The sequence below is a fragment of the Eubalaena glacialis genome, chromosome X (assembly GCF_028564815.1).
Source record: "Eubalaena glacialis isolate mEubGla1 chromosome X, mEubGla1.1.hap2.+ XY, whole genome shotgun sequence".
Lineage (NCBI taxonomy): Eukaryota > Metazoa > Chordata > Mammalia > Artiodactyla > Balaenidae > Eubalaena > Eubalaena glacialis.
The window spans coordinates 133,789,707-133,802,921 of record NC_083736.1 but is presented as its reverse complement, the minus strand read 5'-3'; the positions used below and the strand labels follow the sequence as shown (position 1 = coordinate 133,802,921).

Sequence of the window (13,215 nt, the reverse complement as noted above, 5' to 3'; positions counted from 1 at the left end):
TCATTGACAGTACCAACATACACTCACTATTGATGGATCTGGAGCCTGCTTTAAGAAAAAAAACAGTAATGTGTCAAAAACATTTACAGTAATTGTTAACACTACGTGTAGTATTTTTAAGTCACGTGACAGGCGTTGCCCGCAATGCCCCACCACACTGACCTTTCAGCACTGTCTTAACACACCAGGCCCTCCCATGACCCCGCGCCTCTGCATACTTTGTCCCTCCTAAGATGCCTTTCCTGCCCTCTTGTCTGACAAAAGCCTATAACTATACCCTTCAGAATCGAGCTGTGGAACCTTCCCTGCCCACGCTAGACAGAATTAGTGGCTCTGCCTCTTGTGTTCCCGCAGCATTGGGTTCTTTGGTTCTTGTGTCTGGAACGCCTTGCCCTGCGTTGAATTTTAATGTTTCCATTTCTGCTTCTTCCGCCGGGCTCGAGCGGGGAGGGACCACGTCCCATTCACTCTTGTACTTCAGGCGCCCGGCACATCTCTGGCACACAGTAGGAAGCAGGGAGATGTGTGATGAGGTAATGCTTTACATATACTTTACAAATGCCTCTTAAAGGTCAGGTAGCTGCCTGTTGTTAATTACCCGCAATCACATTCATTTTTCCAGACTTCGAATAAGACACAAGATCACTCACACAGACTCCAGAATGGCTTTAGATGTTGCAGCATATGGAAGTTTCTAAATGCTACTGACCTCAGGACTCCATCCCCACACGACGGAATGCCCAGAGCAGCGTTCCTCAGCCTTTGCCCCAGTCCAGGACACCTGCGGGATGCACCACACTCCATCTGGAGCTCACTGCGGCTGACTCAGAAGGCCTAGCAGAGTTCTCACAGCCTTCGAGCACTGCCTGGCTACCAGGGCTGAAGGGCCTTCTCTGAGCCAGCAACTGCACAAGGCAGCAGGAAATCCCAAGGCTCCGTGGTGGGGACAGGGTGCCGGCTTAATGCCACCTACTCCCAGATCCCTACCTCCCAGGAACACCTCAGGATCCAAGTCTGTCAATTCCGTATACTTCTAAGAGTTTGCCTGTTCAATAAATAGGGCTCCTCAGCTGTTAGGAAGCCTTGGGCATTCAGGGAAGGACTTGGTGGGTCCGGGGTGTCTGTTTCAGCAAGCCTTAACCTATGTAACTGAAAAGAAGCTCATGATCAACCAGTGCTGAGCCAGATGGAAGTAGGCAGAGGGTCAGCTGGCAGTCCTGTGCATCTGAGTGTTGACAGTTGTGAATCATTCTCTGTCAGTGTAGTTTTCCAGAGCCTTGGCAATACAGTAGCGGATTCAGACTCCCAAGATCAAAAGGTTGGAAAGGAGATCTGGAGCCACGGCCCATGCCTTGGGGCCCACCAAACCATGACAGTGACTATTCCTGTGACATACACAATCCACAAAGTCAAGGCAGCCACGGTCTGCTTAGCGCCGTGGTGTTCCCAGCTCTCCAATGGAACGGCTGCATTCTGAAGGAGGGAAGAAGGTGAGAGGAAAGAGAACCAGGCCGCAGACCATGAGGAAGGCAGTGACTCTGGAGAGTGAGTCGTTCATTCATTCATTCATCCATCCATCCATCCATCCCACAAATACTTTTTGAGCCAGGTACTATTCCAGGTATGCAGGCTACCATAACACGCAGAGTCATGGCCCTGCCCCCATGGAGCTCGGAGTTTCATAGGGGAGACAGGCATTAGTCAAACAAGCACACAGACAAATACAAGGGTACAGATGAGTGTACGATGGAGGAACACAGCGCACCACACAGACTGTACAAACAGGGCTCAGTGCGCTGGGCGGGAAGTCAGAAAAGCTGCCCTCAGCAAGCAACAAGTGAGCTGAGATCTCAAGGAGAAACAGAAGCTAACAAGGTAAGGAGGAGAGGAGGAGAGAGAGGGAAACACTCCCGGCAAAGAGAACAGTGTGTGCTAAGGTGCTGGGCTAGGAGGGAGGTGTTGAACTGGCTCTGAATTCCAGGCGGGGAGCGAGGCAGCGGCACCAAGGTTTGAGGCCCTGGCACAAGGTCTCCTCCTGTCTACAGCCCGCGGTTTGCTCTTCGAGCTGTCTGGAAGGTCCTCCTCAGCATGGAGCAAGACTAAAAACTAAAGAACAATGTCGAAAACGAGGTGTGCCCACAAGGCATGACACACCACCAGCTGAGAGCTGGCACCTGCCAACATGAGCTGGCCACCGTCTCAGGAGTCCCTACGGCGAGGAAACACGGCTCTCTCCCACCGACTCAACAGGGCATCAGGAAAACGAAAACGAAAACGGCATCCTATAAAAGACCTTCAAACTTTTCAGGGAGATGTGCATCTCAATCCCAATAGAATTAAAGGGTTGATAAGTACGTTGATGTTGACTATAAACATGTTTAGATACCTGGTATTTAATTGTCATTTTCCTGTGCCAATTTCCGGGGGCGGGGCGGTGGGGGGGGGGCGGGGGCAGAAAGAAGCTACTACAGAAAAAAATGGTTAAGGATGTTATCTGGGCAGCACTACTTTGTTTCAGCAAGTGTTAGCCAGTTCCATCACTCCAGGCAGCTGTTTGTGGCTTCGGAATGATCTGTCACCTTGCAAAGTTGTCCTGAAACCTTCTATTTGTAAAGCGCCTTACAATCAACCATTAATTTGGCCTCTCTATCCTGCTGAGAGATTATACTCATTCGGCCTATAAAACAGACAGATAAGTGAGTGGCCCAAGGACACAAAACAATTCAGCTTTCACTTATCTTTCTTATCACCATCGCCAAACAATGTAGATACACAAGGCCTATCCGATGCCCCGCACCAGCCCTGCTACCCTGGAGACCAATCCTAACCCCTAGGAGCAGCAGAGGAAGGCGCTGCAGTCAGTTCTCAGTCACCTGCTCTCAACGAGCCCCTCTATGCAGAGCGCCTTCAAGGCCAACAGTGATAATGACTGCAGTGTGATGCGGACACTGGCACTCCAGACTAAACAGAACATGAACTCGGTGGTGCTCCAAGAGGAATAAGAGCACCCAGGAAGTCACAATGGCTCGTACCTTAAAATGTCAGCGTCCCTAAGGAGGCTGCACCCCCAACACACACACGCACTCATCCTCTCTCCCTCCCAAGACACCCCCCACAAGCAGCCTGGAAGGTGGCCTCCACTGGGCTCCCACAGCACAACACCGCACTGTGCTGTCAATCGTCTATTGGCCTGCCCTTCTCCACCCTCACGCTGGGCCCTCTCAGCAGCTGAAGCAGCCGGCATGGGACCTGGCACAGGAAAGGTTTATTGAGCGCGTGCCTTCCACCAGCAAATACGGGAGCTAGGCACTCCCTTCACAGAGCAGTGGACTTCGGAGACCAGCTAGGCCAACTCCTTATTTTTCAGATGAGCAGAGGATCCCCGAGCTACATACGGCCTGCTCTCCAATCCAGGTGTTTAGGTTCAGTTTAGTTCCACAAACATTTGGTAAGTGCCTACTATGTGTCAGACACAGCGGGAGCTGCGGGGAATAGAGATTTGAGCAGGAGACGGTCTCTGCTTTAGGGAGTTCACAGCCTGGGGAGGTAAGAGAGCTACAGAACACTTGGGCAAGTCCAAGGACAGACGCTCGATTCCTTAGCCAGTGTTCCTTCTGCCCAGTCCACTGGCTAGTCCCCATCTGGGAAACAGGACAGCAATATCTGCTTCCTGCAAATCAACTTAGAGTCAAGACTGATGAGAAAACGTGTACGGAAAATTGTCAGCTTTACCCCCCAAAAGCGTTATGTAAGGTCCTGCCATACCCTGACACGGACTCCAAGGATTCAACAGTGTTTCAGACATCAGTTCCACAAAGAAGCACACAAGCGAGGGATGGGCATACGTCCAAGGCAAACCTCAAGGGCTGGGAGGAACTGGAGGAAACAGCTGGGCTGGGGGGTAGGGGTGTCGGGTCAAGTGAACCGGCCCTGGCGCGGGGAACGCATGGCAGGCAGCGGGTGCCAGAAGATGGAGCGGAGAGAGGGAAGTTGGGACAGCGACGAGGGAGGGAGGGAGGGAGGGAGGGAGGGAGGGAGGGCGGGCAAGCGGGGAGGCGCGGGGTTCCCGCGGGGCGGGGACCGCGGCCGGGAGGTTCTAGATGGGGCGGCGGGCCGGGGGCTGAAGGCAGCGGGCGCGGGAGGAGGCAGCGGGCCGGCGCCGAGGCCGACCGGTTTTCCGGGGAGGCTCGGGCAGGCCCCGCCGCCCGCCACAGCATCACGGACGCCGTGCCTCCCCGAGCCGTGCGGGCGGCGCCTCACCTCGGGTTGAAGTCCTGGAAGAGGCCCCTCAGGTTCATGGCGAAGAACTTCACCGCGCCGTCCTCCTCCTCCTCCTCCTCCCCACCCCGCCCCCCGCGCCGCGCAGCCTGCGCGTTACAGCGGGCTCATGGTGCCAGCGCGAGCCGCGTCCCAGTCGTCGCCGCCGCCGCCGCCCTGAGAAACCTGAGCCGCACCTCCCACCCCTCCTTCCGGGCTTCCGTAGGCCGCCGCGCATGCGCTCCGAGCCCCGCCCGGCAGGCCGGAGCAGTGCCGCGAGCGGCGCGCGAGGCCGCTTTCCCGGCTCACGGTGCGCGGAGGCTCCGGCCCCCGGCTCCGCGCCCGGCGGAGGAGACGGCGGGGGCGACGGAGGCTGGAGGGACCGGGAACCCGGGGGAGGGCGCGGAGAGCTGAGCGGGATCGCTGACTCGGCGCAGGCCTGCGGGGAGCGAGCGCGCCGCCGGCGAGTCCCGCGGGGAGGTCTTCGCGGACACCTGTCACCTTGGCCCGCGCTGCCTTGTGGAGGTTTCCTCCAGCGAGAACTGAGCCTTGGGGGTAGTGGCCCCGGGTGACACGTCGCATTTTGGCCATCTCCTCCCAGGCCTTCACCTGTCAAATCTGTCAGTGACTGCGTCTCAACTCCGCTCCCAAGGCCCAGGCCAGCGCGTGGAGATATGCTGGCAGTCCCAAGCTCAGGCTACCCTGCACCAGTCATCTGCCCTCCCTACCGCCTTCCCCTCCTCGGCTGCCTCTCTCCGTTGGCCGGACCTGTTCACTGGGTTGGCGGGGGTGAGGGTAGGGGTGCCCAAACTGGAAATGTGGGAGTCATTCTCGCTTTGCTAACCTAGTTCAGAGACTCCTTGCCTCCTGCCCAGACTCTCTGGTCACCTCCCACCCGGCCCAGCTCTGTCTCCACTCTAAGCCATGCTATTTATAACTGCCAGGTTCATTTTCTGTGGGCAAGTCAACATCTGTGAGCCTCATTTTTTCTCCTCTGCAAAATGGAGACGATAAAATCTACTTCCTAAACTTGTTGGGAAGATTCAATGAGCTAGCGTGCATAACACACTGCCCGGTGCACGCTAGGTGCTCAGAGAACGCTGTTGCTATCTGGTGCTTCTTCAGGGGCCGACCTCCTCAAGGAGTCTGTTTACTTTTGGAATTAGAGAGCAGGACAAGCTCACGGCAGGTGGCCTGGTCTACCTCCTTCACTTCGGCTGATTTAAGAGTTTTCCATGAGCACAGCAATACCTTAGACATTAGTCTGTATCATTATGGATGATAGCTGCACTTTGTAACAATAGCAGAATTTCACAAACGGCAATTTTATAGGACTTAGCCCTGGGGGCAGCTTGAGAAGATCACAATTATGGTAGTCATAGTTTGCCATGATGGTATCACCTTTCTTCTGTGAACTTGCAAACATTTCACAAGTAGTAATTAGGTTTCCCAAACCCACTGGGGAGTGGGTATTATTATGTGAGCTGTTTCTAAGGATGCGTAACCTGAATCAAGTTTGTTAGCTGCTGAAGCACCAGAACCCTGTCCCAGAGTTTTGGTCTAGCTCCCCTGCCCATCCTCCAAGCGGAGTCTGGTGTGTACCCCTGAGGAGGCTCCCAATGAACATATAAATACAGAAGAGAAAGCTGAGGCCCAGAGAAGCTTGTATAATGTGCCCTGAGCTGCCCAGCTACTGAGGATGTAGGACTTGGGGTCCTGCCGAACCTGCAGCCCATACTCTGCAGAAAAGAGGTACTTGCCAGTGACCAGACTGGCCAGCACCACCTTAATTACTGGTGGCCTCACCCCAAATAGGCATTAAGAGTGAGGTTGTTTGTCAGTTCAGACACTTGAATAACAGACACTGTTGCCCTTTCAAGAGCTTCACAGACAGAGACCAGGCAGGCTGCTCAGGGTCCAGAGCCTCAAGGGCCGGCACTACTTTGGTGAGGTCCCAGGGGGTCCCAGAGCTGACCCACTGCTCTGCAAGCCCACAGTACCCCCTCAACCCGAGATGACCAGGCCAACTGTCAATGTATTGTTTTGCTCTGACAAGCCAAATTGCCAAGGGAGCATAGAGGCCTGTCCACAAGGACATACGGGAAGAATTGGACTACCCAAGGCTTCCCATCCTCAACCTTCGAGAAGTGGATGAACCTAGACTGCCTCAACTTTACTGGCGGCCCAGCCATGTCCTCTCCTGGTGCTCCCATGGAAATAAGAATCAGAACATCCAGGCGTCCCTCTTGTTCTCTCTCCAACAAGTACAAAAGACCCCGCTGCCCATCTGCTGCCCCCCTCAGACCCCTTGCTCAATGTACCACCCTGGGCAGTGGCCCAAAGCTCCCCTGGCCTGTGTGGACAGACCCATGAGGGGCCTGAACATTGAGGAAGGACCCTGAGCCATGCACAGGATGACACCCTCATCATCTCTAGCTAACCCGGACTGGCCACCAAATTTGAGGGCCACCTTACTTAGAGGTTCCCAACAATCTTCATACAAAGGCATGGAATGGCTCTGGATTGAAAAGGCACGAGCCCCAGATAAGCCAGAAAGCAGCTGGTGGCTTGTCCAATTCAACATTCATATTGACTCCAATGTGATGGGGTGGAGGGCGGGCTTCTGAAGAGCAGGACCCTGAAAGGAGAGAATTCCGGTGCCTTCAGACAGTCTGGTCATGGAGGAACTGGGTCAGGGAAGGAAGTGGCTGGGGCCCAGCTCTCCGCGCTGTGCTGCCAGGGCTCCGCCCCCGGGCCACTGCAGCAGCAGAGTGGAGGGGGCATGGAATTAGAGGACTTAGACCAGCTTCACCGCCGCTCCACTGGCAGGAGGGACAGCTGGGAGCCAATCCCTGGCCAGGCCGGGGGGCCTACCCCAGGGTTCCTGGGGGACCAGCTTGACAGCTTCTTCAGCCGGGAGCCTGTGGCTACAGGCTGACCCTCTCTGGACCTGAAACTCTCCACTCTGAGCTCCTGAAAGGCCACACCCTTAATGCCACCAATGAGAAAATCCCTGGAGTCCCTGGAGTTCCCAAGACTCCACTTACAAGGTGCCTCCCCCCAGCGCTTCCTTAGAGGGCCCTTGTTTCTGGCTACTTTAGCTTCACTTGCTAAGTGCACCGTCTTTCTGGTCCTGAAAGCTCCCTGGCAGGTGGTTGGAGCTTGGCAGGGGGGGTGGCAGAACACAGGGGCTGTGTTTGGGGGCTCAAGGAGCTGGGGGAGGGGCTGGGGTGCAGCGGAAGGGACTGAGGCAGTAGGATCTTTGGTTCTGCTTGGATTGCAGCTGCCCCCGTCTTCCTCCAGAGCCCAGAAGGGGCCACCCCTCATCGGGGAGGCTTCCCTCGGGACTTGCAAACTGCAGCTGCTGAGACAAGAGGGAGAGAGTGGCGTCTCAAGGCCCCACTGGCCATCTTGTCACTTGGACCTGGGAGCGGGTGGGTGAGCACCTCTCCTGGAGAAAGCTTCCCAGGAGGAAGGGAGCACGGGCCGTTTCCTGTTGGAAGGCCGATGGGTAGGCGGTGTCTGGGAGTCTAGAGCCACCAGGATGTCCCTGTGCTTCCATTCTGGACCTCTCTTGCCACCAGGGGCTCCAGGAAGGCTTCCCAGGTGGAGAGGGAGGCTCTGGGCCTCTGCGGAGCGACATCTCAGTGAGGCAGCTCCATACGTTTCTCAGAGAGCTAGATTGCTTTGTCACAGTCTCCGGTCTACACTGGGATCCTTTCACCTCCTAAAATGTTTGCTCCAGCCCCATGGACTGCACACCATCCTGCCCTGGCCTCCCTGCAGTCAGCAGGAGGGGGGCTTTCCCGGGCCTCTGTGTCCTGCGGGCTCAGCTCAGGAGGCCCTTGGGCTTCCTGCTACCGCCTGCACCCCTGCAGCGCGGTATGCCATAGGTGCGCAGCAAGTGCCCAGGAAATGAATTTGGGAGTCCGACACACCGAAGAGCCCCGCTACCAAGCAGTTGCCCCTCCTCCCAGGCCTCACCCTGGGTCCACCACCTCTGCCGGAATCATGATTTCTGCTTCCTAAGATTCCAGGAGCTGCAGGCATGATCTGTGGGCAGCCGCACCACATTCTCGCAGGGCATGGAGATGCTGAGGCTTCCTGAACAAGTTATACCATGTTTGCACAGATGTGAGACAGAGCATCCATTTCATAACATATTTTACATGGAAAAAGAAAAAATCCGTCAAGCAATGTCCAAGTAGATCATAAGACATACAGATTCAGGAATATTAAAACGTGGGGGAAGGTAGATCTTGGATACGCAGTAATAACAGCCCCTTGGCATTGAGCACCTACACTGGGTCAGGCACTTCATATGCAGGTGACACCTTGTGGCATATTTGTTAGGGGTTAAATTATGCCCCCCAAAAGATATGCTGAAACCCTCATCCCCAGTACCTGCGAGGGGAGCTTACTGGGAAATAGGGCCTTTGCAGATGTAGTCGAGTTAAGATGAGGTCATTGCAACAATCCCACTACTGGGCATATACCCTGAGAAAACCATAATTCAGAAAGAGACATGTACCACAATGTTCATTACAGCACTATTTACAATCGCCAGGACATGGAAGCAACCTAAGTGTCCATCGACAGATGAATGGATAAAGATGTGGCACATATATACAATGGAATATTACTCAGCCATAAAAAGAAACGAAATTGAGTTATATGTAGTGAGGTGGATGGACCTAGAGTCTGTCATACAGAGTGAAGTAAGTCAGAAAGAGAAAAACAAATACCGTATGCTAACACATATATATGGAATCTAAAAAAAAAGAAAAAAAAATGGTTCTGAAGAACCTAGGGCACAGGACAGGAATAAAGATGCAGACGTGTAGAATGGACTTGAGGACACAGAGAGAGGGAAGGGTAAGCTGGGACGAAGTGAGAGAGTGGCATGGACATATATACACTACCAAATGTAAAATAGATAGCTAGTGGGAAGCAGCCGCATAGCACAGGGAGATCAGCTCGGTGCTTTGTGACCACCTAGAGGGGTGGGATAGGGAGGGTGGGAGGGAGACGCAAGAGGGAGGGGATATGGGGATATATGTATATGTGTAACTGATTCACTTTGTTATACAGCAAAAACTAACACACCATTGTAAAGCAATTATACTCCAATAAAGATGTTTAAAAGAAAAAAAAAGATGAGGTCATTAGACTGGGCCTAATCCCATATGACCGGTATCCTTAAAAGAAGCAGGCAAACTGGCCGTTGGCATGACCAGAGGGGAGACAGCCATGTGAAAATGAAGGCAGAGTCTGGAGTAATCCAGCCATAAACCAGGGAACCCTTGGGGACATCACGAGATGGAAGAAAGAAGAAAAACCCTCCTCCAGAGCCATCAGAGGAAGCACGGCCCTGCCAGCACCGTGATGTTTTTCACTTGAGCCTTCAGAAAAGGGAGAGAAGTCGCAACCCCACTGGCGGCTTCAATTTGTGGTACCTTGTTGGGCGGCTCCAGGAACCAAACACAATCTCATATCAAGGCTCAGAAGTTGTACTGTTACACTCTCCATTCTACAGACGAGGACACTGAGAGCCTGACGCCGGACCCTGCTCACGGGGACTCTCCTAAACCCTGTCAAGACACCACCTCCCCTGAAATGAAGATGAGACCCTGGAGGAGAGGTGGGATCTAGCACAGAGGGTGTGAGGATGGAGAAGGTTTCATCTGGACGTGGGGGTCCGAGGCACGGCCCTCTGAAGGCGGCTCTTCTGCACAGGCTTGGGCCCTGCTCTCTCCTTCCACTAACCACTCTGCTCCCTTCTCTCCCGGCGGCGTGGTGGCCCCACCTTCTCCTGCAGGCTCACTGCCCCCGGCAGACTGGCTGTCAGGCAGGCGGCAAGCCTGCATTCAAAGCACGGGGACCGCCGGGCTGGTGGACTCTCACAGTGTCCTCACGGGCGTGAGTGTCTGTGCCCTTCAGGGTCCTGTGGATGCACCTCCTTCTGGATGCTTGAGCGCACGTGGCTTTGCACCCTGCTGCTGTCTTGTGAATGTCCCTTGGCTTCACACCCTGCATCCCGCCACCATCCCAGCCCTATCCCTGTGCCCAGCCCCGTCCCTGTGCCCAGCCCCAGCTCAGGGACCAAGGACAGGCAAAGGCCCGGGACCCCTTACTTGCTCACGAGGGCCCCTCAAGCAGCAGCCGGCGATGTTTGCCACAGAGGAGGGTAGGCGAGAGGCAGGCAGGAGGTCAGCGCTTTGCCAAGGGGGCTGGAGCTCAGAGCAGACTTTAGCTGGGGCCCGGGAACGGGGGCTTCTCGGGAAACAGGGCCACGGCTGAGACAACTCACACAAGCCCCTCACAGGGCAGGCTCAGGGCACGTAGAGGACGTCAGACCTTCCCGCTGATGGGCAGGGAGCTCCCGTGTGCTCTGCCGCGCCCTGGTCAGGACTGGCTGGGTGCCGGGGTGGTGTGTGCTCGTCCAGAGTCTACTGGGGAGGGTGCTGCTGCCCCCCTGAAAAGTGCCTCCCGGAATGTCCCTGGGGTGCTCTTGGCGTGTCCCGGCCGCTGCTGCCCTGCCTGCCGCGGCCGTGCCTGGGCTAGCACTGTCCCCCATCAGTCAGTTCACTGCACGAACGGGCACTAGGAATCCCTGCTTTCCCCCGGGAGTGCCCCACGGGGGTCTGGTCCTGGAGCACCCATTTCCTGCTGGGGTCCAGGGCTGCAGCTCACCGGCAGAGGCGCCTGCTCCCAGCGGCCGCCCCCGGCCAGCCCAGGGCAGGTCACATGGGGTCTGGTGGGCGCTGCCCCTTCCCCCTCTCTGGGGCGGCTGACCCTCTTCACAGCCTGCGTCACCGGGACCCCAAAGCCCTCTCCTGCCTGGCTCCTTTCCAAGTCCTCATGCGGGTCTGCGGGTGGCTGGGGCCTGGGGGAGCGTCCTGGGGACCACCCCTGCCATCTGCTACAGCCTGCCCCTCTGCTCAGACACCCTGATCGGGGACACCACAGTCCTAGCCGGCTCTGCGCGTGGCTCACAAGACGCCCCTCTGCCTCTCACACTCAGGCTCAAAAACCAAAACCTCACGGTCACATTCAGAAGGCCATCAGTGTACTCAAACATTTGGGCATTACGTAGGGAACGATTTCAAAATAACTCGGAAGCACAGAGATTCGCCCCACATCCACGCGGCCATGATTATCATTTACCAACCACGAGGAGACTCGCCGAGTGGCTACATCACGTCCTGCCAGCTCCACCCGAAGCATGATATTGGTGGGAGGGGATGCTTCTCTGGCACTTTCAGATAAACATACATGCATGAGGTCATCAGGACCGGGGCCTAAGCGGCTCTGAGTGGGGGGACAGGCAGGGCAAAAGCCAGGCTGGGCAGACCGAGGCCAGGTTCCGGAGAGAGTGGGCGCTGTGGGCAGCAGGGTCACCCCCGAGGGGGACTCGGGGCTGGGCCCCACGAGGACGCCCCCGACCCCAACAGGGCCGTTCGGCAGCTGGCGGCTGCCCTCCTGACAGAGACTCAGCACAGCCCCGCGGGGACGGATGGGTGCAGCTCAGGGACCTAAGGGTGCGGGTGGCTTGGGGGAATTCCCTCCGCGGGCTCCCTGTGGGGCAGCCTCTCTCTGGAACACCTCCAACCCTGCCCAGGGCCTTAAAGGCACAGAGTCTGGCATCTCACATCTAAGGGTCAAAGGTGCAGGACTTAAGACCCTGGGGGAGGAAACACAGTGGTCTGTGTCTGTGTTGTCACGGCTTGAGGATTAACCCCCGGCCCCGCTGTGCCTTCTACACAGATGGCCGTGACAAAATGCTTCTGCTCAGAATTCAGTGGCAAAAGGTCATCACATGACCCCTCCTAAGGAAAGAGGACTGGCAGTGCTGTGTCCCCATTTGTGCGGGGAGGAGAGGAAGACAAGATGGGGACGAGCACCTGACGTCTCTCCAATTCCACACTGCCTAGTAGAGGCTCAACAGAAGCAGCGCTTACCATTTGTGATGACAAAATCCCCTTCTTTTCCGGCAGGAGTGTCTGAGCAGGTCACATTGGCCTTGAAATTCTCCTCCTTTTCCAAGTGCCCACCTGCTATGCGGCAGGTGCTTCAAATCCAGGATCACAGGTAATGTTCACGTTGCTCTGCGGCGCTCAGCAGGGAGGGCTGCCTCTTTAGCCCCCGGCGCCGTCTGCACCTCCCACTGCAGTGACCTCACAACCTCATTAGGCCTCATTAGGCCCATCCTTCCTTTCGATGCCAGGTCACAGCCCGAACCTGTGGGTCTCTGATGCCGCCACATTTCTGAACCTGCCTGAACCCGGGGACACTGGCGGACATTGCTTCTTTAGTGGCTAGGACTTATTTCTAGTATTATTCTGATCCCAGACTCTGTCCCTCTCTCCTCTGGAAATTCTTTTCTTTTCATGACATCTCAGAGAATTTGCAGCTCCATAGGAAACGGAATAGAAAACCAGCCAAAATTGCTGCTCTGTGTGTTTTACTCCTGGAGGATACATTATTCAATTTGGATGTGTGTGTGTGTCTGTCGGCGGGGAGGGAGGGGTGGTGTTTTCCCCAGCTGGGCGCAGCTCACGCAAAGCTCCCAGGATTCCAGTCACACAGCAAGTCCTTTCCACTTTGGCAGCCTCTCTTCGTTCAAACCACCTATTTTCATCCGTTTCATCCCAGTGAAATCTAGACCTTGCTCACAGGTGGCCAAAGTAAACTCCAGGTGACTAAAATAGTCGTTTCAATATAGTTGGTAACTGGCTCTCCCAGGGCAGGGAGAGCAGGGCCAGCCCAGGGAATACGGAGCAGTACTTCAAAGCGCAAGATCCTCATTTCTCTGGAAATCCTTGCAGATGGTGGGGATAAAACACCTGCCGCTTCAGTGTGGCCACCGCAATGCGACAAGAGCCGGCGCCCCTTCCTTCCTGCCCCAGGACGGGAGTCCTCTCACCTTTATCCATGATCCAAAAGGACATCTCACAG

The 13,215-nt window shown here is 55.7% G+C and overlaps 1 protein-coding gene across 3 annotated transcripts in view; it reads right to left on the bottom strand.

The window, feature by feature from the left end:
* The window catches only part of TMEM185A (transmembrane protein 185A), a 37,982-nt gene extending 33,648 nt beyond the window's left edge, over window positions 1–4,334 (bottom strand). For all 3 annotated transcript variants that reach the window (XR_009698888.1, XM_061177967.1, XM_061177965.1), the window contains exon 1: window positions 4,261–4,334. Coding sequence is in view for 2 of the 3 variants with exons in the window: in XM_061177967.1 (XP_061033950.1) it covers window positions 4,261–4,298 (38 nt within the window). In the remaining variant the exon portion in view is untranslated. The remainder of the gene's footprint in view (window positions 1–4,260) is intronic.
* Window positions 4,335–13,215: the final 8,881 nt, after the last annotated feature.